This window comes from Phoxinus phoxinus (genome assembly GCF_949152265.1).
Source record: "Phoxinus phoxinus genome assembly, chromosome: 1".
Taxonomy (NCBI): domain Eukaryota; kingdom Metazoa; phylum Chordata; class Actinopteri; order Cypriniformes; family Leuciscidae; genus Phoxinus; species Phoxinus phoxinus.
In genome coordinates this window covers 41,885,051-41,911,508 of record NC_136876.1, presented here as the reverse complement: position 1 = coordinate 41,911,508, position 26,458 = coordinate 41,885,051, and the positions used below count along the sequence as shown (strand labels likewise).

The following is a 26,458-nucleotide window of genomic DNA, read 5'->3' as shown; positions in this document are numbered from 1 at the left end:
TAATGCATGCTTTTGAAAATGGTTCTATATTTTATGTGAAGAGTAGGCTATAGAAGTTAAAAGAAAGTTAATAACAGTTTTAAGACATTCCATGTTCCAAAGTTATTTAAATATATATATATATATATATATATATATATATATATATATATATATATATATATATATATATTATGAAATTACTCTGCTATTTATTTGAACTTCAATAAAAAAATTATAATAATACATTTAATGGTTATTATTGTTGCTGACATATTTGTAATAAATCCTTTAAATAATTATTTATGTGTTATAATCCACATGAACAAACTGATAAAGACAGCAAACACACTGTTAGGCCTAGTACATTAACAAACCAAACATGGGTATGCACATTTAACCAGGAGTGTTTTTGCAAGTTTGTAGAAATTAAACAATTTCTAGCACAGTTTCCCAGATTTCAGCGCAAACTGTCCCACAATATTCTTTAACGATGTACACAAATATATATGTGACATTTTCCAATTCAGTATATATATATATATATATATATACAAATCTGATTTAATGAGAGAACTTGGGGATTTCATACTGATATAAGATTTTGATATATTCACAGCAAAAACTCCAGTGTTCACAGAAAACACTCCAGTGTTAAATTAACACTCCTGGGAGTTTATATGAGTCCACACTCAAGAGTGTAAAGTGTTAAAATATGAGTGTTAAATGAACACTCAAGAGTGTTAAAGTTAATGAGATAATTAAGTTAATAATTGAGTGATGATTGAGCATTAGTGATGAACACCTGATGATAACAAGCAGAATCACTGAAGGAGAAAATCACAAATTGCAAGCCACCATTATGGAGATCAGTGTTTGCTTTAGTTGGGCTCTTGACCCTTATATTATTTACTTAGAATTCTGTGTGCCTGTTGTTATTAATTTATAACAGACAGATGAACAAAGAAAAAAAGTGACCTGTTGGCTATGTTATGACAATCATAATATGAACTTGATCACTGAACCCTTATTTCTGATTAAAATTTCTGTTGTTTATTACAGCATAACTGTGATTCTACATAAATATCCAGCATTTTTGATAAATAAATATTGAAGAATTTATTTTAAAGTTGTTTTGAAAAAAAAAAATCTTAATTTTAGGCACACACAGACATCAAGATTCAGTCTATGCATCTCAACAATGGTGACAAGCAAAATATTCATTAGGAAAATGAAATTACTTCATATAATTTGTTAATTCTGCAATGCATGATGGGAGCATTAATGAGTTGATTGGTGGCAGCCACTGCAACATGCTTTATTCTTGTCACCATGGTTGAGATTCACAGGCTGATTATTGATGTCTGTGTCTAAATAAAGTATTTAAAAGTCTCTTGATCAGAACAATGTTTATTAAATATTTTGGATTATATATAAAATACTGAAAATCATACGCCTTAATATCAGAGAGCTGCATTATAAACAAGTTAAACCAAACTGATTGTCAAAACATGACCAACACCATCAGATCAATTTTTCTCTTTGTTCATCTGACTGTTAATTATCAGAAAACGCAGACAACCAAAATCTAAAGTTAATAATATAAGGGTCAAGAGCCCAACTAAAGCCAACACTGATCTCCATAATGGTGACTTACAATTTGTGATTTTCTCCTTCAGTGATTCTGCTTGTTAACATCAGGTGTCTTCAATAATGCTCAATCATCACTTAATTAATAACTTAATTATCTCATTAACTTTAACACTCTTGAGTGCGGACTCATATACACTCCCAGGAGTGTTAATTTAACACTGGAGTTTTTGCTGTGTTGTTTTGGCTTCATGAAGTATATGTACACAAGTTACAATTGCAACATTTGTCTATCCACCCTGTATACTAATATTTCGTTTATCAATCATAAAGAGTTGGATTAAGTAAGTCAAAATTAAATTGCATACATTATTACAGTGCTTGAGAAGCAAATAAAAATATGAGGCCTATGCACTATGAAAGTAATATTTTGCTGTATGTTATTTCTACTATGTGAATTGTGTTGGTACTTCCCCAAGAAAATCATAACTAATAGGCCTACGTATAATTGAATGCTAAGAGCTTAATATTAGCATTTTATCAACATTTTGAACAAGACTGGTATTTGTTTTGCTAAAATATCCGCAGACGCCTTTCTTCAAAGTGACTTTATGTTACAACACGAGCTGTTCATCACAATCTTCGTCAAAACTCAAGGCATGTTTTTTATTATTATTATTATTTATACTAGACGTAATTAAAGAACAGTATGAGATTGTTTGAACCTTGTGAATGCTTGTTTTTTTTTTAAATAAAATAAATATGCAACACTTGGGGGCAGCATAAACACATTCAGTCTATATAGTGTAAATAGCTATTATTTACACTAAGAAAAAAAAACTGTTTATATAGTAGCTAAATCCAATTACTAGACACATTTTAAAACGCAACATTTTTTTTTTGTTGTGTTTGACTAATTGGCATTATTTTACTCAAGCAATATTTTAGGTTCTTCATATAAGGTCCTTTCACGATCGCGTCCATAGAGTAAGTTTAACCGCTGATCTGAGATCTGTGTTTATATTTGTCCTCTAACTGTGAATTTCTGTCGGATGACCCACTCCTGTGGCACTCTGAAGCCATTTAAAGCTGATTCTTTTGCTGTTGTTGTTTTTCCCCTCCATAGAGGGCAGAGTAGTCTCAAAAAATGTTTCTCAAAGTCTAAGGTGTTTGGTGAAGGGAGTTTTTTTCCTGAATCTACTGGGTCATTCAGTGTCAAATCAACCACATTTTTAGAAACTCCCCCGGCTCAAATGTTTGATTTTTTACTTTCTTTTTTGTAAAACATAAATTGTGATGACAGACACTGCTTAAGCTAGTCCCAGACTAAAATGCATTATTGAGCTGTTTTAGCTAAAATCTACTTGCACTGGCATATCTTAAAAGTAAAGTTAGTGCCATTGTTTTGTCTCAAGATCAAACCAGTTGGGAAAAAACACACTGCTGCACCTCTTGATGGAAATAAATAACCAATAACTTTCAAGAGGTGCAATTTTGGTCAAGATCTTGTCTTGCGATGCTAGAGTCGAGCACTTTGTAAAGTCTAGGGGTGAGCGGGGCACAAACTGACGTGGGGCTAGTTGTAACACACATGGTTTAAAACTTTCCACACATGCCAGCATGACGATACTAGTTCAACACTACATAGAGAAAATAATTGCACCAAAATGAAAAACACTTTGGAAGATATCACTGAATATTTATTTAACCATAGCAAAAGTAAATCTTCTTTTCTTTTGTTCATTTCTGTTTTTTTTTTTTTGTTCCTTTTAAATTAGATAAATATGATAGTGATATTATATTATTCTTAAATCTATTATTTAACAGTTTATATAGTTATTCAATGCTGATAGCCGAAGACACTAACCAGGTTTAAATCCCAGTTGCACAGGTGGAGAACGATTTAACAATGTTACAATGTGCCTTTATTATAACATTGCTATTCTATTATGAATTCAATTGAGAAACTATGAGAAAAGGGTGAATAAAGACTGACAGTCAATGTTCAGAAATTATTAATTATTGTTATATTTTGAACTATGCTGTATAGCTGTGTTTTGTGGTGTTTTTTTATTGTTTATTTTTAATTATTAAAAAATGCCATTATTTTGTATGAAAAGGTTAATAATTGTATTTTATTGACAAAATATTTTAGTTTGTCTTGTATATTTTTTGATTAGATCAGATTACATTTGGTTGATTATGACTTTAGTTAGTGTAATGTATGGAAGTAAAATAATGCCAAATGAATTGCACTACTTGAAAAAAAGATGCATTGCATTAACCATGCTTGCATTTTAATGCATTGTATTTTTAGGGCTTGCATTTTTATGGGCTGAAATTCAACATAGGTGTATATTTAAGCTGTGAATATTTCAATTCAAAACATTTCAAACACATTTTCATTAATACAAATTCAATAATCCATATTCACCTTTCATATTTCAATTCCAAAATATTCAAACTGTTTAAAAATACAACCTATAATATTCAATAGGCAATTTTCGGTAATTTATTAACACACAAGGTAAAACAGATATTTTGAATACAGTGGAAAACTTTGAAGGCAAAACATAAGGAAAAGCACACTGGGATCACATCGTAAGCACATACAGAATAACGCCAACATTAGAGGGAAACAAGATATTAAAAATTATATAAGTATATATAATGGGAGGAGTTGGATCTGGAACTCCGCCCCCTGGATATTGTGTTCTGCAGTGAGGACCATCTCGCGAGTCTTTTATATCACTGTATATTAGTACATTAAGCTAAGCGTTTTATATGTCCAGCAATCCTGAATTATTGAGGGAATAGTAGCTACAGCAGCACATCGCTGCGATATAAAGTTAAGGCAACTAAACAACCAAGAAAAAGGGTCTACAAGTCTACTTGTAATCTAACATTTGTTCTGTACATCAGCATCGGGGGAATAACATTATAATCTCGTTCACGGTAGAGAAAGATGCATGTAGGCTACACAGTGAAGACACTGATGTAAACATTAAAAAAGCCCTCATAATAATCACAAATACAATAAATTAGTTTTTATGAATGAATGGCTTGCTCTGTTCTTTGTCAACAGGGTGAGGTTGATTAACAGCAGATGGAGATTATGCTCGGTAATCTACTGCTTTTCCTGCAGTTCCTGGATGTCAATATTGAATTTACTGTCGAATTTGAACCACTGAATTTGTGGAAGCGAATTTATAAAGCGAAATAAAATGGACCGAAAATTGCCTGTTGAATATTATAGGTTGTATTTTTAAACAGTTTGAATATTTTTGAAGTGAAATATGAAAGGTGAATATGGATTATTGAATTTGTATTAATGAAGAAGTGTTTGAAATGTTTTGAATTTAAATATTCACAGCTTAAATATACAACCATGTTGAATTTCAGCCCAGAATCTAAGCATACTTGGTGGAAGAGTGGAGTAATTAAACTTAATATGATAAACTTCATAGTGTGACTTCTAGACAATTTCATAAGGTTTTGCTCTTCTAAGTTGAAGAAGCTTAGAGACAGAAAGTGATTGAGGAGGACGTAAAACTCTTAGTTATGACAGTTATGCATCTGGTTTCTACTTTCATACCTCCGAGTGTCTTATAAGCAGGAAATGTTTGACAGCCGTGCCTCAGTTTACTCATAGTCACTTTGCTTTGGATTTGGTGACTGATCTTCGAGAGTTATGGAGTAAGTCCTCTCCTCGTTGTACTTGTCTCCAGGTAAGCTTTATAGAAACTTGAACTTTTTTTCAAATTGGCAGTAATATAATAACTGGAAGAACTGATATTTGCTAAATAAATCAATCAATAATGGTCTCAGTCCCTCAATCAATCAGTCTCAGTCAATCAATGTCATATCTGCGTACCCATGTTTTCTTCATGTAAAAGAGGCGTTTATCTGATGTCAACTCACTTTCTGTAAAAAGTGTCATCATAGCATTTGCTTGAGAACTTTTATGTCATAAAGCAAAAGAGAGAAAGTCCTAAACCCTAAACGCAAATACTATTTACTTTAAAGCGGTCATGATGCTGTTTTAAAAGTGAATTATTTTGTTTATTGGGTATACTAGGTTAACATAGCCTGGCAAGCCAGACCCACATCAAGATGTTAGGTCTGGCAACTCACCATTGGGATGGCTCAATCCGAGGGGCGGGATTAACGATTGTAGGTAATATGATAGCGCTACAACCAACCAGAGCAACGAAGAAGGTGACGTGGTCAGAGCGGCAAAGATCCGGTCCGGCAAATCTCCGAACACATCTTCCTTTTTTAAGAATGACTTCAGTGCCGGTCTTTGTTTTATTCTCAAAGAAAAGCTTAACTCCGAGTCCTCCAGAGTCGCGACCAAAGCTGATTTGAAAGACAGCTGTTCACCAGCAGCAGAGGCCATTCTTTGTTTTCAAGTAGCAGGGATTCGTCGAAACTCATTATGTTAAACCCGCGCGCTGACTCTATACACGATGTGATTGGCCTGACTAGAGTTTTTTTTTTTTTCAGCTCGAAAGCCAATGGAGAGTTGCTAGACTGCCCTGGCTGCAAAATGTTTTGCTGCCGCTATAGGGTGTGTCTAGATTTCTAGGCTAAGGTTAACATGCTTTAACATACTGTACATGGCAGGTCCTCTATGCCCAGTCAGTCTGAAACATGCAGATTTCTACTTAGTCCTTTTTCTGAAAAGCTCAGTGTGCTCTGATTGGCCAGCTGACCCAGTGTGTTGTGAATGGCCGAACACCTCAAGCGTGTGTCAGATATGTAACGCCCCTTACCATAATCGGGAGCTTCAGCTTCCAAGGCTTGTAGCAAATAGAGTGGAGCAGGTATAATGTACATTTGTAGGCCAAAACGAGTGAGCATTTTAGCACTTCCAGTTCCATCGTTCCAAAGTCAATGTTTTTTTTTTTTAATGGGTTTTTGGTTAAAAGGCAGGAATAAGTTCTGTGGTGAACACAAGCTCAAGATACTTTACATCAGTATTACCCACAGGTTTTTTTTAAGCTGTTATTTGTCTTATAGCTCTTATAAACTTTCAAACTCTTTTATTTTTTTGATGAAAACTGTAAGAGATGTCAGAAGCTTAGTGATGGTGACGAAGTCGTGGGACCGTGATGTAGTTCATTTATAGTCTACCTTAACTTTTTACTTTTACTACATTTACTTTTAGGCTTCAGAATTCATGTTCATCTGTGAAATGGACAAAACTTGCAAGTATCAAACTTTTGTTGATCACAGAACTTGTTTTTTGCGATTATCCAAAAGCCTATTGAAAAATCCTATTGGGTCTTTTTGTCGAGGGAACCTGTGAACTACCGGTTGGCCTACAAAGTGACGTCATACCTGCATAAATGCCGTTGGTTTTACTGTATCAGTTGGAGCCTGAGTCGGATTCTGAAAATGCAGATGATCAAGTTGGTGCGTTTCCCAAACACATCGTTAGCCAACAATGGTCGCAAGTTCCGTCGTTATCAAAATAGTTCAACGAGTTGGCGTTTCCAGAAACATGATGGGACAGGGCTTACACAGAGAAGTCCATAACTGTTAGTAATAATAAGCAATATGTGGGATCCCCGCAGGGTCACACATACACAGCCTAGACCCGGTTCTCAAGGATTCAGCGAGATATAGGCCTGGAACCAGACGCTCCACCACGTCCTGCTGCCGAGGGTGACGGAGGACTCAACAGGTTTTTCACTCTGGAGACACGAGTGGGGTCTCAGTACCACCTGGGCATCGCCCGGCCCGAAGTCTAGGCACGATTCTTCGACCAAAAAAGGCCTGCAGGTCCCCTTTACCTTTTTGATGGAGGCCAATGCAACCAGCAACAAAGTCTTCATAGACAGAATCTTTGTCTGCTGACTGCAAAGACTTGGAGGTAAAGAATAACAAATTTATTCAATGTTTAATTTAGGAAACTGCAAAAGTGAAGAATACTGATTTTAGCATTTGAGGCATAGATGAAGATTAAGTCAAGCAATTCAGGAGTCTGACATTAGCTTTTGTCTTTATGTTCTTATGAAATCGACCAGAATAACTGGACAACTGAACACTTTTTTTTTTTTTCATTTATGATGAGCTTGAAGACTTCAATAGAACGCATTCTCTGAATATTTATTATTATCTGACAGCACTCACACACACACAAACTAAATTCAGACACTTTACAAAAGGATTTGTATGTTTTTACAAACTGGTTTGTAAACATTACATAAATATATTTGGCACAGCCAATTCTGCACCTTCAGTGTATCTACATACAGTTCCCTGATATATTATCAAAATAAAAAGACAAACATAAGCAGATCCATTTTCAGTTGAAAAATGGTCTCCAAGTCATTAAAAGTAAAAACAGCCTGTGCATAAAAGCTGATGCCTAATACTGATGCAATAGCCACATAAACATTTACAAAACATATCCAACTCCTTCATATTTAACTCAATTCTCAATGATGAATATTCACATTTTTTAGAACAAAACACATGGCAACACTTTATATTACGACCCGCAAACAGATGTGTAAGTAAACCGAAATTACGGTGTACACTTCTGTAATTATAGTGTACTTCCGTGTAGGTATAAGGGAACAATATGTTACGTTTTGGGTAATAAAGGGGTAACAAGCAGATATACAAGCAAATTATTTATAATGTAATTATTTAAAAACTAACAGGTACCTATTCTGTTAATATATTCCAGGCAAAAATTGTACGTCTGTTGTATATAAAAGTTTTTATTACATTTCTGGCAAAATATGTTCTTGTGCAATGTAGTTACAGGGTAATTTTGACATCTGTGTGTTGTAAATTAAACTTATATATATATATATATATATATATATATATAACTTATAACTTACCACGGGTAACAAATACTACTTACAACACGAAACAACACATTTGCACAGAGAAAGGTAGACTACTCTTATTAAGGAAAAAAGAAAAGAAAAACTTTTAATTACACAGTATATTTGCCCTGACACTTAAGTGTCATTGCAATACAATGTGATAAGGTAAGTACTAAGTACTACATGGTACGTTCTAAATTAAAATCATAGCAGAATTGTTTTTTTTTGGCTTAACGTTAAGTAGCCTAGTTTAGTCAGAAAAGCCAATAAATTTTAATACAGCCATATATATATTATGGCTGTGTCAGCCTTGTATGGCTGACACCGCCGTCGGTGTATGAATGAGTGAGTGAATGGGTGAATGTGAGGCAATATTGTAAAGCGCTTTGGTGGCCATTGGGTCTGTGAAAGCGCTATATAAATGCAGTCCATTTACCATATACAACAGACGTACAATTTTTGCCTGGAATATATTAACAGAATAGGTACCTGTTTGAAAATAATTACATTATAAATAATTTGCTTGTATATCTGGTTGTACCCATTTATTACCCAAAACGTAACATATTGTTCCCTTATACCTACACGGAAGTACACTATAATTACAGAAGCGTACACTGTAATTTCGGTTTACTTACGCAGTTGTTTGCGGATCGTAATATAAAGTGTTACCAAAGCTTAATACTGACATGAAATTGCTTTTGAAATTCATTACTATTGAAATGATTCAACAACCAGTATAAAACTAAGCAATTTGCAACAGAATCCAACACATTTTGAAGTCTTCAGTCTAATTTAGTTGTTTTTTCCTCCAGAGCAACTCCTCTTTTACAGACGGAGAGAGGATCAGAGTGCAGGAGAAATGTGGAAGAGTCCGTGTCTCGATCACTGTGTCTGTGAAACCGCAGAATCAGGTGCAGACAGATTCTCCATTTCATGAGTCTCTGCTGTGTTCTGTGTTTAAAACGAGACATTGTTATTTGGCAACTACACGTCTGAACTGTGAAGATGTCAAACCTTGCAGATCAGTTTATAATATCACACATAATTATTGTTACCCTGAGTTGACGGCTGTGTCTTTGATGTGTGTTCCTTCAATTGCGTGTAAATCTGTATTAGAAAACACAACTACAGATTTAACATTGATATACACAGTTGAATGTACTGTGTATACATGGCTCTTATGTAGGCCTGTTGAATAAAAATCTGAACTTACTTAGTTGTAACAACCTTCCCTATATGACAGGAGACAATAGAGAGAGAAAGTTGTTTAAAATGTTAATAATTAAAAGGGAAAATCAGAATCACAGCGAGTAAATCAGTCTCTGTAAGGAGTAGGTGAATGTTTGTCTCATTTTACCAGCATTGAACCTCCTTCATTTAAATAACTGTTTGCATCTGTTACAAATCAGCATTATGGATATTGTCAAATAAACCAGTGACCCATCGGCCCCGTTCACTGCCATATTACAGTCTTAAAAATACAGGTTATTTACGGCCATTGATGTTTCAGAGTAGAACCTTTAACATCCATGGCATCTTTCCATTCTATTAAAGGTTCTTTAAAGTGGAAAAGCTTTCTTTAGATTCTAAAAAAAAATAAAAAATCTTAACTCACAAAGGCCTATTTACACCATTCATGCATTTTTACTGACTGGAAAGCTATCCGATTTGCTGAAATGGTTCCATTTACACTTGGCCACATAAATGTGTCTCCGCAAAATGAATATAAATTCGATCTTCAGTTCCCGTGCTATATTCAAAATGAGTGTGTTTTGTTTGTCTTGAGTCAAGGATATAAGACACTTGAGTCTGCGACGAACAGTTTGGAGTTATGAGCCATTACGTAGGCTACTTTTGATCACTGTAGCGCCACCATCAGGCCGATCGGGGCGAGCCTTGGTGACGTTGTAGACGCTGTGAGAACTAGGCCTACCATCCCTCAAAGTTTATGCTTGATCATTTTTAGGGGAGAATGCTGATCCTTGGAAATTTTTGCAATTACAATTGGGTTTCAGTGCTACACTTGAACCCCTAATAATAATAATAATAATAATAATAAAAAGATACTTACAGTCAGCATGAATTACTAAAATTAGCCAATACAAGGCAAAAACACATTCGGAGGGGAAGACGAAGACTCTCAGATCCTTCAAGACACGCTCACCGTTTTCTAAGAATTAAAATGATAGAATAACATTAGTGAAAAGAAGATGCACGGTAGCCTGGGAAAACCCTGACGAACTTCCGGCAAATTTGAGATTTGCTCTGCAAGTCCGTCTGGCCAAGAGCCCATTCTAGCCCATTCCCAATCTTTCCAAATCGAGGGCACCAATCACAAACGCTGAGGCGGGCTTTACACGATGACGATCGCTCTGATAGGTTTTAGGTCTATCCAATTACGCCCAGAGGCATTTGAGCGACGTCCGTTGGTGACGCCCGATTGGAAATGGGCTGTGAATGAACCCTCCCCTGACCCACTCTCAGTTACAAGCTACAACTGAGAAGGGTCTTGCGTCAACCAGGCTAGATGCACCGGACATTTGAAAGCAAAACGGTAAAGCACATTTTAGTAGATGTATATTGTAACCCTGCTGTGTTCGGTTCATTTTCAGCATGTTTTTTTTTTTGTGTGTGTGTAATTGGATAAAACTGTGATGTTAAAAGATCTCTATAATGTAATATAATATTTTAGATATGTACTCACGTGCTTTCAGGATCAGTTCTGCTGTCAGTGTAACAGAGTTCAACAAAACAAGACCAACTGCTCCAAACATATACATGATGACATTACAGAGAGGCACTATAACACACACACACACACACACACACACACACACACACACACACACACAGTCAAATAGTTGCATTAATTAAACTGATCTCTTGTCAATTCAATATTATAGAGCATAAATACAATACAGAATATATATATATATTTATATAGGCCTATATAAAAACTTTATTGTATTTATGCCAATTAGTATTATTTATTTTTTAATTACGATTCATATTAAGATTCAGCAGTGAGTAATTACATGTATTTGATCCTTGTTGGCTCGTCTCAGTCTGTTGTAGTTGTCGTCTCTGGATTCCTAAACGTTCTGCCGCTGTGTTAAAACAAAACTGAAATCTGATTCAAAAGCCAACAGGATGCAAAGAGATTTATCCTGGGATCATAATCTGTTCTAGTAAAAGCAAAATACAGTGACAACAACATGTTTTTATTGACTAATTTACTGAATGGCCTACAAATCAATCAATCAACAACTAATCAAAAGGTCTAGTAAAGGGAGAGAATATGTTACCCAGTGTTGGGCAGTTACTGATTATTAAGTATGAATAATGTTTTCAGATTCCAAAAATCAAGCACTTGTAAATACATTTACATTTTAAAATACTCATAATCAGAATACACAATGGCAGTAAATCATTAATTATTGATTGATTCTCCCTAATTATTTGTTTTTTCGCTCTTTTAAATATTTTTTTTTCCCAAAATAGTTTGAAGCCATACAGCAACTGGATTTACAGAAATCATTTCACTTTTAAAGAGAAGTATGCAAAAAAAAAAAAAAAAATGCTGTTGATTACTGAATAGAATATATTTGCAGCCTTATATACTAAACTGTTTTACGTTTTTTTCCCATTTAATTTTTTTCTACATTCCATACTCCAGAATGACGTAAAAAAGAACCACTAAAATAACCAAAACTGAACTGTCACACTGGCATTCGTATTCAGCGCGGAGGTGAAGCACATTTGGCAGAGAGTGATTACAGCCTCGGGTCTTTTGGAATATGATAAGATAAGCTTTGCAGTTATGGATTTATGTAAAGCTTGTTATTAAAGTGAACATACGGCCCAGTCTAAGGTCCTGAGTTTTCTGGATCAGGTTTTTATTAGGAAATCTTTTTAGTTTTGTTTTTGCTTTCAGCTTTCCTTCTAACCTCACCAGCTCTCTAGTCCCTGTCGATTACAGTATAAACAGTTTCACTGCATGATGAAATGATGAAACTTCACCGTTGGGATGGTGTTGTGCACATGATGAACAGTGTCTGGTTTATTTGAAATCGAGGTTCATCAGACGAGTGAATCTTGTTTCTCAGTCTTTTGGGTGTCATTTTACACATTTCAAGCATGTGTTATTCACTGAGGAGAGGCTTCTGTACAGCCACTTTCCCATAAAGCTCAGATCAGTGAATGTTGTAGAAATGGTTGGTTTCTGGATCTCAGCTAATTAATAATAATATGGCTTGGCAAACGATTTGTTCGGATAACATCTTCCTCTGGCATACCAAATAAATGAACACGAGTGGAGAAAATGCTCTCCCTTCTTTCACACGCTCTCTGTTCTCTGTGCTGCTGGCGTACGCTGTTAGTAAATCTGACCCCGTGTGTCAATGTGATATTTCAGTTTTTTCTTATTAATACATTTTCAAAATTAAATCACAAATATGTTCTAGCTTTTTCATTATGGTATATCGAGTGTAGATTGTGGGAAGAAATTAAAGCAATTTAGCATAAGGCTGCAACAACAAAATGTGAAATAAGAAGGAATCTGAATAGTTTCAGAATCACAGTTCAGTCTCACCCATAGTGACCCCTGAAGTGATCATTAAGAAATGAAAAACAATGTGCAGTTTACCAAGCGCATAATCTAAAAGGTATATCTGCTTTATATATCTTATTATTTTTTTCTTATAATAATATGAATAATGATTTATACATTTTACATTTGTATTGCATTCATTTACTAAATAAGAACATCACAGTAATGTATTTTCTACTTCTTAGCGTCATATTGTTATGTTGTTTTATGATTACAGTGTGGGGTAATAAAGGACACTGTAAGCATTGTAAGTCAGTGATGTATAATACCTGTTATGCTGTTTTCATACACCACTATTATCTTCAGAACTTCAATAAATACAATGACGCAGATCCATCCCAAATACTCTGTTGGTTAAATAAAGCACTTTTGATCAGCAAATCTCTTACAAAACAATTCTTTAGTGAATTATAAATGTAAACCTTACAAAAAAAGATTTGTCCTTGCATAAAAGCAGACACATTTGTGACTTCCCATAACAAATCTACTTAAAATATTAAGAAAGTTTATTTTTTCTAGATGAAAAATGAAAATTACTAAACATAAAATAAAGTAGCATACCTTTCTCCCTTTCCAATAGGGTTAGATGAACATAAATCACAAGGACGATATATAGGAGCGGTGTTGTTATCATCCACAATGATGTTATCCATCTTCGCTGGAGACCTGTGAATGAAAACATGATCTTCTGAATTCATAAACTTTCACAGGTCACATAAATCTGATACAAATCTGAGAAGAGTCGGCCTGAAATCAAATGTGACACTTTTCATGCAAGTTCTGTATGAATTAACAATTTATCTGTGTGTTTCTTTTTCCTTGTAATGTCATAACTGTCACGTTATGTTCTGTTAGTTTTCATTCGTCACATGTTCCTTGTTCTCATTTGCCGCCACTCATCAGTTACCATGGACACTAACACTAATCATCACAGCTGTTCGTTATTTTGTCATCATCACCATGTATTTAAGTTCCTCCTTGTTCACTCTTCAGTTGTCTGGTATTGTTCATGTTAGCACGCTGTTTTGAATGTTGGCTGTTTATTCTAATAATTATGTTAAATCTTATGTTATTGTATCATCATCTTCTGTGGAACTAAGCATAACAATAACTTTATCTTCTCATGATATAGGATTCACTTGACGTCTATATGATGTATGCAAGGCTATATGCTGCAGTTAAGCCACTCACTATCAGATGTCATGTGCCTCAATTCAGTTACACACCGCTTACTTTTCACAATATAAAATACCAATGGATAAAATCAAGTCCCTCAATTTTTGTTTATTAATTTTTTTTGATAGCCGTTTCACAAAAAAATATGTCACAATACAGTATAGTGTCATATTTTATATTTATGATATATGACATAATATTATATATTATGCTATATTGTTATATAAGCAGTGCATTTCTATTCATACAGTATCAAAACCACAAATTCACAAATACAGGAATATAATTATGGGATTTACTCTTTCCACATCTATACAAATACAACAATTATAAGAATGTATATAATCATGTACTTACACTTGAATTTTGCTTGGAGACGAGGCAAAACTAGCATGAAGAGAAGCAGCAGTTGTGGAACCACAATTGCCACAATTACAAATTCTAAAATAAGAGAAGTCTATTATTTTCCCATTTAAAAAAAAGTCAATAATACTGTATGTAGCTAAAAACATAGGATTGCTCAGAAGATCTTAAATAAAAATGTTAAATCACTGAAATAAAGAGTCTAGTGGTTTTCTAGCTCTTAATGACTTCAGGTTTCACATTCATGTCAGCAAGTCCTTCTACAAGCAGTTCTATGTCAAGCTGAAATTGGCTGAATTATAATCAACTGGATTTTTACACAGAAAAACAGGTGGAATTTAAAACTACATGTTGTATATCATTGTAATTAATTATGAAGGAATCAGTATGCAGGTGTTACCTAGAGAGGGAAGTCTAAATGAGTAGATCAACTGGAACAATTGAGACAAACTCAAGAAAAAAACTAAAAAGAGAGAGAAAAGTAAACCATGAATGGAAGAATGAATTATAGGATTCCAACTACTTGGACTGTACTATACCTCTCTCTCTCTCTTGTTCTGCTTGGTTGTTCATTTTGTAATGTTTAAACTTTCTTTTGCGAAAGCTTTCCGAACCACAGTAAACAATGACTATCTCAATCGTACAGCAGTGAGAGAAAACTGAAGTCTGATGACTGATCGGGCTAAATGTCTGTAAGGCTTCATGTTTGGCTCAGTCACATGATGTCAAGTACTTTTTCTATTCTCATGAGACCTGAACGTTTCATCACAGTTCATCTGTCAAATCTTAACCCTTTGAATGCTTTTATAACTGAATGTTTAGGTCAAACGCTGACAGGAGCAGCTCCAGTGGAAAAACCTTGAGATGACACACAGCTATGATGTGACAGACAACTATTTGTGATCCTGGATGACAAACCAGTCACAAGTTAATGTAGACATAGCCTAAGAGAGCGTTTCACTGCTGCTCAAACACTCCTCACAAAGCACATGACTTTCCAACTAAATAATATGTGACCCTGGATCACAAAACAAGTCATAAGTCGCACAGGTATATTTGAGGCAATACATTGTATGGGTCAAAATTATAGATTTTTCTTTTATGCAAAAAATCATTACGATATTAAGTAAAGATCATGTTCCATGAAGATATTTAGTAAATTTCCTACCGTAAATATATAAAACATTTATTTTAGTGAGGGAATGCAGCACAATCACGAACATAAATGGACAACTTTAAAGGCGATTTTCTCAATGTTTAGATTTTTTTTTTGCACCCTCAGATTCCAGATTTTCAAAAAGTTGTATCTCGACCAAATATTGTAATTTCCTAATAAACCATACATCATTGGAAGGCTTATTTATGCAGATTTCGGTTGATGTAGCTCTCAATTTAAAAAAAAAAAATGTGTCCAGTACAGTAATTCTGGTGTCACAGTATTTTTTCTAAACTGCTTAGATTACTAGAGCCTATACCAGTCTATCGTGCCATAGGTAGGATGGATTGATGGCCACTCACTCACTCACTCACTCACTCACTCACTCACTCACTCACTCACTCACTCACTCACTCACTCACTCACTCACTCACTCACTCACTCACTCACTCAGTCACTCAGTCACTCTCACACTCACTCACTCAGTCACTCAGTCACTCACTCAGTCACTCTCTCTCACTCAGTCACTCTCACACTCACTCACTCACTCACTCAGTCACTCACTCACTCACTCACTCACTCACTCACTCACTCACTCACTCACTCACTCACTCAGTCACTCAGTCACTCTCACACTCACTCACTCAGTCACTCAGTCACTCAGTCACTCACTCACTCAGTCACTCTCTCACTCACTCACTCACTCACTCACTCACTCACTCACTCACTCAGTCACTCACTCAGTCACTCAGTCACTCACTCAGTCACTCACTCAGTCACTCAGTCACTCACTCACTCAGTCACTCACTCACTCACTCACTCAGTCACTCTCACACTCACTCAGTCACTCAGTCACTCACTCACTCACTCTCACACTCACTCACTCACTCACTCACTCACTTACTCAGTCACTCACTCACTTAGTCACTCACTCAGTCACTCACTCAGTCACTCAGTCACTCACTCTCACACTCACTCACTCAGTCACTCAGTCACTCACTCACTCAGTCACTCACTCACTCTCACACTCACTCACTCACTCACTCACTCACTCACTCAGTCACTCTCACACTCACTCACTCACTCACTCACTCACTCACTCACTCACTCTCACACTCACTCACTCACTCACTCACTCACTCAGTCACTCACTCACTCACTCACTCACTCACTCACTCACTCACTCACTCTCTCACTCACTCACTCACTCACTCACTCACTCACTCACTCACTCACTCAATATTTTTGACCATGTAAAATGTTGTATTGAGAGCAAAGTTGTTTCTAATAGTATTTTGCAACTCTAATAACTCATATTGGGGTAAAACAATAAGAATGTGTTCACCTGAAGATTGCATGTGTGAGGAAGCCCCTCTTGGCCGGTCTTGACTGGATAGCCTAAAGTCAACTAAAAAACAAACATTAACACACAGTTAGGCCCAAAAAAGTTGAAAACTTGGCTCTTATATTATTTTTTGGTAACTGTATAATAAAAATAAAAAAAGTAGAACAAAACTATTGTTAATAAACTCATTAACCTAATAAATCTGTGCTTATATACTTAGTTCCTGCATGATTTCCCTTACACTGTTAAAGCAGCAGACTCTTACTTTCACTCAGGGCGAGACACGACAGCACAACACCTCCAAAGCATATTCCAGAAAATACACGACGTCCACTGTTTGTATCATGTGCACTCTCTGTCCAGCCATGTGTAAAAATAACTAGAGGAATAGATTCAAATTAAAATGTCACACAAGATAAATTATGTCCCGAGCAAGAACAGAACATATGTGATGAACTGAACAGTGTTTGTCAAAAGTAATATACTATATTAAACCTAAACTAATCTTGACAAACTATATATCATTTGAAAGCTTACAAATACATTACAGAGGATCAGTAATTTATCAATTTGCAACAATAATATTTTCATACTCCGTGTTCAGACCTTTATTTTAAAAATAGCGATGAACATGAAAAATCATGAAACATTGAAACCTCAGTTTGTTTTCGTGCCAAGAGTTCAAAAGATAACATCCATACATTTTTTTTTAGAAAAAAAAGTCTAATTTTTTTTTAAATATTAAGAAAAAAAGAATAGATTCACCATTTGTGATGCGGCGGCGAGCTATAATGCACATACGGGATCTTTTGTGTTTCTTAGAGGTTGAATTCATATCAAAATCTGCAAAACCTCCCGTACTACTTCTGAATAGGATGTCTACTTCATAAATTGTATGAAAATTATGGAAATATTATGGTTTAGATCAGTGTTTCTCAACTCCTGTCCTCAGGACCCACTGCTCTGCACATTTTTTATCTCTCTCTCTTTCTCATCTGACACATGGTCAGTTTAGCTAATGAGCTGATGATCTGAATCAGGTGTGCTAAATAAGGGAGACATACAAAATGTCCAGAGCAGTGGGTCCTGAGGACTGGAGTTGAGAAACACTGGTTTAGATTACTCAAACCACATAAGGAAATGGAGGCGCCCTTATATGGGCAGTAATGGAGTCTGGTTGTCACCTAGTGAAAAAGTTTGGTACTGCGCCCAAACAAAATCTTACTGAAAGATATTTTTTTGAGATATCAACCTTAAATTTGGAACACAATTTGTTCAGATTTTGGTTTTGACTTTATTGCAGTTTTAGAGCTAAACATGTATTTTTTTGGTATTTTAGAAAAGGCAACAGTACATGCAGTAAAGTAGAAACTATAAAAAGACCAAAGCAGCATGTAGAAAATGTTTCTATTCCTGACAGATTTCACTGAAATAGATGTTCTGAGAAATCACACGTGTCTTTATAACACCAAAAAATAAAGTAATCCTGGGATACAGACACTCTGTATTTTAATCATTTTGAGTATTCAGGTTTGGACGACAGGAGTTTTAGAAAAAGAGAGGGAGGGATAAGATTTAATGTCTGAATTCTGGCCAAGTCTATTGAAGTTAGCAAAACAGGTAATATTTCATAAAGCACTTGTAATGTCAGAATAATGAGCATGACCTCTGATGTGAAACATTAGGATTTACTCACCTAAATAAACAACGACTGAGAAAACAGTCAATTCACTTGTTAATCTGAAAAATCTGATCCATGTTTTAATGTTGTCTGTAGACAGAAAGAGTTGAACACATTAAATCAGGGCATTATATAATATTATTACATATATGTCCCATTGCTTGTACTCTACATTTAAGCAGTTTTATAGGTTATAGGACAAAGTGTATATTTTTTTTCACCAAACACTACACATTTTTTGACACATTCAATACATGCCAAGAACACAGTTAAAAAATAATCTAAAGGAAAAAAAATTAGGCTGAGTTTGTGTTTTTAAATAATTTCATACTTCTGAATTTGAGAGTTTAAAGGGATAGTTCACTTTAAAATTTAAATTCTGTCATCATTTACTCACCCTCAAGTTGTTTCAAACCTGTATTAATTTATTTCTTCTGCTGAACACAAAGAAAGATATTTTGAAGAATGTCAGTAACCAAACAGTAGTCTGTACCCATTGACTTCCATAGTATTTTTTTTCCCTACTATGGAAGTCAATAGGTACATACTACTGTTTGGTTACTGACATTCTTCAAAATATCTTTCTTTGTGTTCAGCAGAATAAATAAATTAATACAGGTTTGAAACAACTTGAGGGTGAGTAAATGATGACAGAATTTTAATTTTAAAGTGAACTATCCCTTTAATGTATTTAACCGCAATAGAATTAATAACTCACAATATTGTCATGCTAAGTCTTAATATGTTGCCATCAATTTGCATTTACTGATCCCCTTAACAAAAATAACAATAATAAAAAATAAAAAACTTGAAATCCTAACATACCTTGGAGATACTTTAAATAAGACAAAGCCCAAATCAACATGACAGGCCTCAGAATATACAGAGCGCAGCAAGTGACGGTCTCATGGAGAAATCCTGCAACAGAATATACATTGACGGGTATTAAACAATATCGATCAAATAAAACAATTTAAGTCCCATCACAACAAAATTGTTTTACTTCTGTACAAAATGACAACAAGACTAATAAAATCTGCCACATGCTTTATAGTGCTATATTTAAACTACCAAACTCACCTTCAGTGAGACCCCAGAGGATGAAGGCGAAGAACATACAGACATTTGGAAAAAAGACCAGAGAAAGCTGAAGATTCCAGATTGTTCTGCTGTCGACTGTAGAGAAGATGCAGAATAATCAGTTAAACGAGTGAAGCACTTACAGTGACATATCCAGTTAATCAAGAAATAAAAAAATGTTCCTTCTAAACACACCTGTGTTTTTTGATCTGCAGTAGATCAGAGAGCAGAGCAGAAGTACAGCTCCAAATCCAGCAACAAAACAGAAAACCAACACAGTTTTGTGCCAAGAAGAGAAACCTGTGAAACACAGACATCAGTCATGATGTATAACTATCATTGGTTTATAGAGGGGAATAATTATGAAGAATTTGCAATTCCTCAGCAATTCCTTTTTTTTGCAGGAACTTATTTACATTAAGGGACAGATTTAATAACCCTCTTTTGTGTTAAAAACTACTTTATAAAACGAATAGTTCCATTCTTTGATTCTGATTGGTTGAGCCGCGTTCGGAAGCCGCTGTAAATTACTCAACAAACACACACCTGTGACCGCGTTACATGTTACTGCGCAACTGCCGTTTGTGATTCTTTGTTGCTGCATGTGTTGCTCGGCAACCTCTTTGGAACTACATTGCTAGGCGGAGAAATACATGTGTTAATAACGTTATATTTTTTGTTGCTGGTGTTTATTTTATGAACAATTTTTATTTTATTTTAAATGAATATTTTTAGGAAGTAGCCGTTTTATAAAAGCAATAAGCCCCTTGATTTATGCTACTGCCCACTGACATGCTTAAAGCTGTTAACCAGTTTTTTGGCCTTCAAACATGTTGCACATATGTGCACATATTAGGGAAGTCAATTTTTGCATTTTTAGTAAATCCTGACTAAAGCAATAAGCCCCGCGAAGCCGTGTCCTTGTTCTAAATCCACTGTAAAACAAGGCTTTGCGGGGCTTATTGCTTTCCCAGATATGTGCATTTTAAGATGTTTGAAGGCCAACTGATTGTTAAAACTGGTTAGCTTTAAGCATGTCAGTGAGCAGTAGCATAAATCAGTTGTCAAGCAGATAACAGATTCTTAAACATGAGAATTAGGTTAATTTGCAATGAATGATCCACACTACGAACTGGAAGAGGCAACACTGTTTCTTGTCTTAAACATCCAATAGCCAGATTTCCAGTGTCCTATACCTTAAATTAATTTGGCTGGACAAATAAAACATGTTAAAGGATTAGTTCACTTTTTAAAAAACTTTTGCTGATAATTTACTCACCCCCATGTCATCCAAGATGTCCATGTCTTTCTTTCTTCAGTCGAAAAGAAATTAAGTTTTTTGATGAAAACATTTCTCCATATAATGTACTTCACTGGGGACCAAACGGTTCAAGGTCCAAATGACAGTGTCAGTGCCGCTTCAAAGGGCTTTAAACGATACCAGACGATGAATAAAGGTCTTATCTAGCGAAACACTCGGTCATTTAAAAAAAAAAAAAAAAAGTTTAAGTTTTATAAGCACAAATGCTCGCCTTGCTCTGTTCTGTGATGCGTGTTTGTGACGTCACGTAATACGCAATTACATTGAAAAGGTCACGCTTCACCGAGTCAGTGTTTACAAATGTGCGGAAGGAGGACCATACACACATATTCAAATGTCTTTGTGTCAGTTTATCTTTTAAAATGCCCATTGCGTGTGCGTATCCTGGGTGTTGTAATATTAAAAAGCCTAAAAGAAAATTTTCGTCAGGATATAAATGTTTTACTTTTCATAAAAGCGTGACCTTTTCAACGTAATTGCGTATTACGTGACGTCACGAACGCGCATCACAGAACAGAGCAAGGCGAGCATTTGTGCTTATAAAACGTAAACATTTTTATTTATTTTTGAAATGACCGAGTGTTTCGCTAGATAAGACCCTTATTCATCGTCTGGTATCGTTTAAAGCCCTTTGAAGCGGCACTGACACTGTCCTTTGGACCTTGAACCGTTTGGTCCCCAGTGAAGTACATTATATGGAGAAATGTTGTCATCAAAAACCTTAATTTCTTTTCGACTGATGAAAGAAAGACATGGACATCTTGGATGACATGGGGGTGAGTAAATTATCAGCAAAAGTTTTTTTTTTTAAAGTGAACTAATCCTTTAAGTCATTTTTCTCAGTTCCACACTCTAGCGAGCCTTTGTAGGGCAGATATGTAACAAAGACACTGTAAAATAAAGTGTTACCACATAAAGTATAACCTCTTCAGTTTCCAGTAAAATATCTAAACATTCTAAAATATGTTTATTTTAATAGGTGAAACTGCATAAATAAGTTTTGTTTAAAACACTAAGGAACAATTTGGCAATAGCAATGATTGAGAACAATTCTTCTCTGAAAAGTATTTTATAGATAAAAAGTTTTCAAATTTGTAAAACTGTCCCAGTGGGCATTTGATGTCAATTTAACATCAACATGACATCAAACATTGATGTCAAAATTACGTCACGAAATAGGTCAAAAATGAAAGTAACATTGACGTCAACATGTCGATGTCAATTTGATGTCAAGATTTTGACCTCTGCTGATGTCATTTTGATGTTATTTTGATGTCATGCTTTGTTGGCATTTGATGTAAATTCAACATTTATTTGACGTCAAGATGTCATGATGTTGCTGTCATTACAACGTCAAGCTTTGTTAGCATTTGATGTCAATTCTACACCCAGCAAACACAGTAAAGTGTATAATGTTTTAATTAAATAGGACTTGTGTTTTTAATGTTGTTTTATAATAGAAGCCATTTAATTTTAGAGCATGAGAGCAATGTTGTTTATCAATTAATATAAAGGATTTAAAAAACATTTACTGCATTAAACTTTTCCCTCTACATTATTACTTAACCATCAAGAATCAGTGTATGACTCTCAACAATGGTGACAATCAATGAAATGCTTCATACTGCAGTGCATGCTGGTTATCATCAATAAAAACTCACCCATATCTCCCAGCGTTGCGGCTTTAATAAATTATGCAGCTGGATTTTTTGTATGCACAAAATTCCCTTTAGAAATCCTAATCAGCTGAAAATTCTGTGCATGCATCCTACCTTGTCTCCTCCCCAAAATAACCAAAATATGGAGCTTACAACGCCTAGTTTTACTATGCCGCAGAACTTTACACTCCTATTGACGCTTTTATGGCATTGCTAATGCCATCTCACACTAATTTACCCCGTTAAATTAATTCTGGCCCCAAATGTATAAAAAAGGTAGATACTTTTCGCACCAAGTGTAAATAGCTAAAGTACCATCTTGTTTACACAATGTCCTTTGAAGAAGGTTGGCTAGTGTTAACGGACTGCATTATTTATTTTGCCATGTTTTGTCGACTCACCCAGTTGCTCCAGTACCACAGTTGTATTGGCTGAAAGTACTCCAGCAAACACTTCACACATGTAAACTCCTTTGTCCTCAGTTCTGAGACTCTTCAGTCTGAGAGAGAAGTTTCCTTTGGGGATTTCATCAGCGAAAAACTCAACTCTGTCTCTGTATTGCTCATCTGATGAATCTGGAAAAGCCTCATTGTTTTGATAGAGCAGAACCGGAACATCTCCATCTGTTTTCCTCCATGAAACCTCTTCAATATGTTCAGGTTTGATGTGAGAGTCTACAGAGCAGTTCAGAGTGACGTCCTCACCATCGTATGCAGATATGGAGCGACTCGATCCTGATACCAGCAGACGCTCTGAAAGAGAAATGGTTTAAACATACACATACAATACATAAAATGGCATTTGATTGAAACTTTCACCAGAATTCAAGTGGCTCTCACTCACCAACATCTTCTATTTGAACCACAGTCTCATTCGAATCATGTAAGCTGTAAACTTTACATGTGTAATTTCCCTCATCTTCAGCTGTCAGATTGTCCAGACGGAGGGAGAAGTTTCCATGTTGAATCTGATCAGTAAAGAAATGAGCTCTATTATGATAATCCTGCTGCTGGACCTCTGCTCGACTCTCACCATTCAGAGACAAATGAACCAGAGTCTCTGAGTCTGTTCTTTTCCACTGCACCTCCAGATCCTCCAATGGTAAAGGTTCATCAACATAACAGGGCAAAACCACTGACGATCCCAGAGGAACAACCAGAGGACCAGATGGACCGCGAACAGTGAAGCCTATAGAGAAATGATAGAGAAACTGATAGCTTTAATAAATGAGAAAGAAAAACTCGAAGGGTATTTTCGCGTATCAATTTAAAGTGATAATACGTACCATCAGCGAATATCAGGAGTATTGCTATAACAATAAATATAATGTACATAGTTTATACGAAAAAAAAGAGCTATAATAAAATCGTAATTTTATCATGACCGTAAGAGTTTTTGTCCGCGGTCTTTCACACGTGGCTACACCTAAACTTCCGCTTTCGCTTTTAGCTTAGGCTACTTCCGCTTTCTTAAATTATGTCCGAGTCAGGACCTGTTCTAATCCAAGGACAAGCGTCTGCCACTTTCTGTTGGCTCTTTAGAGGTTAGGCTACTGTTAATATAGGCTACTTCAAACAATAACTACTACATTACACACACAAGGAAGAAATGGCAATATGAATGAATGCGTGTTTAGTACAGCGGAAATTCCTCTTAATGTTTATGTTTTCTGTAGCTGGTTATCTGGTTATCCAGCTTTCAAAGACGTCGACATTTTACAAACATACAAACTTTGTAGGGGTGGATTAGTGTAATGTGGGACACTGATATGGGACACCTTCAGTGCAGTTATCTCTTAACATTACAATTTAAATCCGTTAAATAAAACAATTCATTACATTAATGTAACATTCATGTTCTAAATTGTTTGTGATGTATTTATACATCAAATGTTGCATTAATATTGTTCAAATGTGTTAAGAATATTTTCTATTTAAAGCAATCTTTGTCGTCCCTCTTTAGAAAAAGGTTGTTTCAAAAGTGGGACAGCATGTTTTGACTAATGTGGGGCAGTCCGTCTAATATAGGAACATGTTTTATTAAAGTTTTGGCCTTATAATGCAGTAATATTATTTGTTTTAAGATCAGGGTTCAAAACTACTGGATACTGGACTGACAATGACTGCTTATTTTTTTTTGTCATGAAGTTTTTTACCATTACAATTTGCTTAATGCATGCTTTTGAAAATGGTTCTATTTAAGAGTATAGAAGTTAAAAGAAAGTTAATAACAGTTTTAAGACATTCCATGTTCCAAAGTTATTTAAAAAAATATTTTATCAAATTACTCTGCTATATTTATTTTAACTTCAATTAAATAATAATAATAATAATACATTGAATGGTTATTATTGTTGCTGACATATTTGTAATAAATCCTTTAAATAATGATTTCTGTGTTATATTCCACATGAACAAACTGATAAAGACAGCAAACACACTGTTAGGCATTAACAAACCAAACATGGGTATGCACATTTAACCAGGAGTGTTTTTGCAAGTTTGTAGAAATTAAACAATTTCTAGCCCAAAACATAGTGTCCCAGCAGATTTCAGCGCAAACTGTCCCACAATAGAAAATCCACAAATTCTTTAACGATGTACACAAATATATATGTGACATTTTCCAATTCATATATATAAAAAAATAAACAATCTGATTAAATGAGAGAACTTGGGGATTGCATAAGATTTTGATATATTGTTTTGGCTTCATGAAGTATGTACACAAGTTACAATTGCAACAAGTGTCTATCCACCTGTATACCAATATTTCGTTTATCAATCATAAAGAGTTGGATTAAGTAAGTCATAATTTAAGTGCATACATTACAGTGCATGAGAAGCAAATAAAAAAATGAGTCCTATGCACTATGAAAGTAATATTTTGCTGTATGTTATTTACTGTGTGAATTGTGTTGGTACTTCCCCAAGAAAATCATAACTTATAGGCCTACGCATAATTGAATGCTAAGAGCTTAATATTTGTAGCATTTTGTCAACATTTTGAACAAGACGGGTTTGTTTTGCTAAAATATAAGCAGACGCCTTTCTTCAAATAAGTGACTTTATGTTACAACACGAGCTGTTCATCACAATATTCGTCAAAACTCATGTAATGTTTATTATTATTATTATTATTTATACTAGACGTAATTAAAGAACAGTATGAGATTGTTTGAACCTTGTGAATGCTTGTTTTTTTTAAATAAAATAAATATGCAACACTTGGGGGCAGCATAAACACATGCAGTATATATAGTGTAAATAGCTATTATTTACACTGAGAAAAAAAAACTGTTTATATAGTAGCTACTTTAAATCCAATTATTAGACAAATTTTAAAACGCAAATATTTTTTTTGTTGTGTTTGACTAATTGCCATTATTTTACTCAAGCAATATTTTAGGTCGCGTTCTTCATATAAGGTCCTTTCACGATCGCGTCCATAGAGTAAGTTTAACCGCTGATCTGAGATCTGTGTTTATATTTGTCCTCTAACTGTGAATTTCTGTCATATGACCCACTCCTGTGGCACTCTGAAGCCATTTAAAGCTGATTCTTTTGCTGTTGTTGTTTTTCCCCTCCATAGAGGGCAGAGTAGTCTCAAAAAATGTTTCTCAAAGTGCTAAGGTGTTTGGTGAAGGGAG

The 26,458-nt window shown here is 34.9% G+C and overlaps 1 protein-coding gene and 1 long non-coding RNA gene across 4 annotated transcripts in view; one reads left to right on the top strand and one right to left on the bottom strand.

Moving 5' to 3' along the window:
• LOC306996046 overlaps nucleotides 1–14,701 on the top strand; it is a 404,126-nt gene extending 389,425 nt beyond the window's left edge. Inside the window, exon 4 of the long non-coding RNA XR_013796987.1 lies at nucleotides 14,194–14,701. This is a non-coding gene — a long non-coding RNA (uncharacterized lncRNA). The remainder of the gene's footprint in view (nucleotides 1–14,193) is intronic.
• LOC306995983 (uncharacterized protein) lies at nucleotides 8,353–24,294 on the bottom strand. 3 transcript variants are annotated; one of them, XM_079608057.1, is made up of 19 exons: nucleotides 24,095–24,265; nucleotides 23,653–23,997; nucleotides 23,211–23,561; nucleotides 20,026–20,130; nucleotides 19,831–19,926; nucleotides 19,576–19,668; nucleotides 18,766–18,840; nucleotides 17,335–17,448; nucleotides 17,070–17,132; nucleotides 14,969–15,031; nucleotides 14,563–14,646; nucleotides 13,591–13,695; nucleotides 13,299–13,376; nucleotides 11,456–11,527; nucleotides 11,125–11,220; nucleotides 10,492–10,590; nucleotides 9,634–9,652; nucleotides 9,476–9,527; nucleotides 8,355–9,371 (listed from the first exon to the last, which is right to left on the bottom strand). In XM_079608057.1, exons 1-18 carry the CDS (start codon nucleotides 24,141–24,143, stop codon nucleotides 9,512–9,514), a joined length of 1,923 nt encoding a protein of 640 aa, XP_079464183.1. In that variant the 5' UTR covers nucleotides 24,144–24,265; the 3' UTR covers nucleotides 8,355–9,371; nucleotides 9,476–9,511. The 3 variants fall into 3 exon arrangements, 2 of the variants coding, with proteins under 2 accessions (XP_079464183.1, XP_079464184.1); XR_013796962.1 differs by lacking the exon at nucleotides 9,634–9,652 and having other exon boundaries at nucleotides 8,353–9,371; nucleotides 9,476–9,545; nucleotides 10,488–10,590; nucleotides 24,095–24,294; XM_079608058.1 differs by lacking the exon at nucleotides 14,969–15,031.
• Between the last annotated feature and the right edge of the window lie 2,164 nt (nucleotides 24,295–26,458).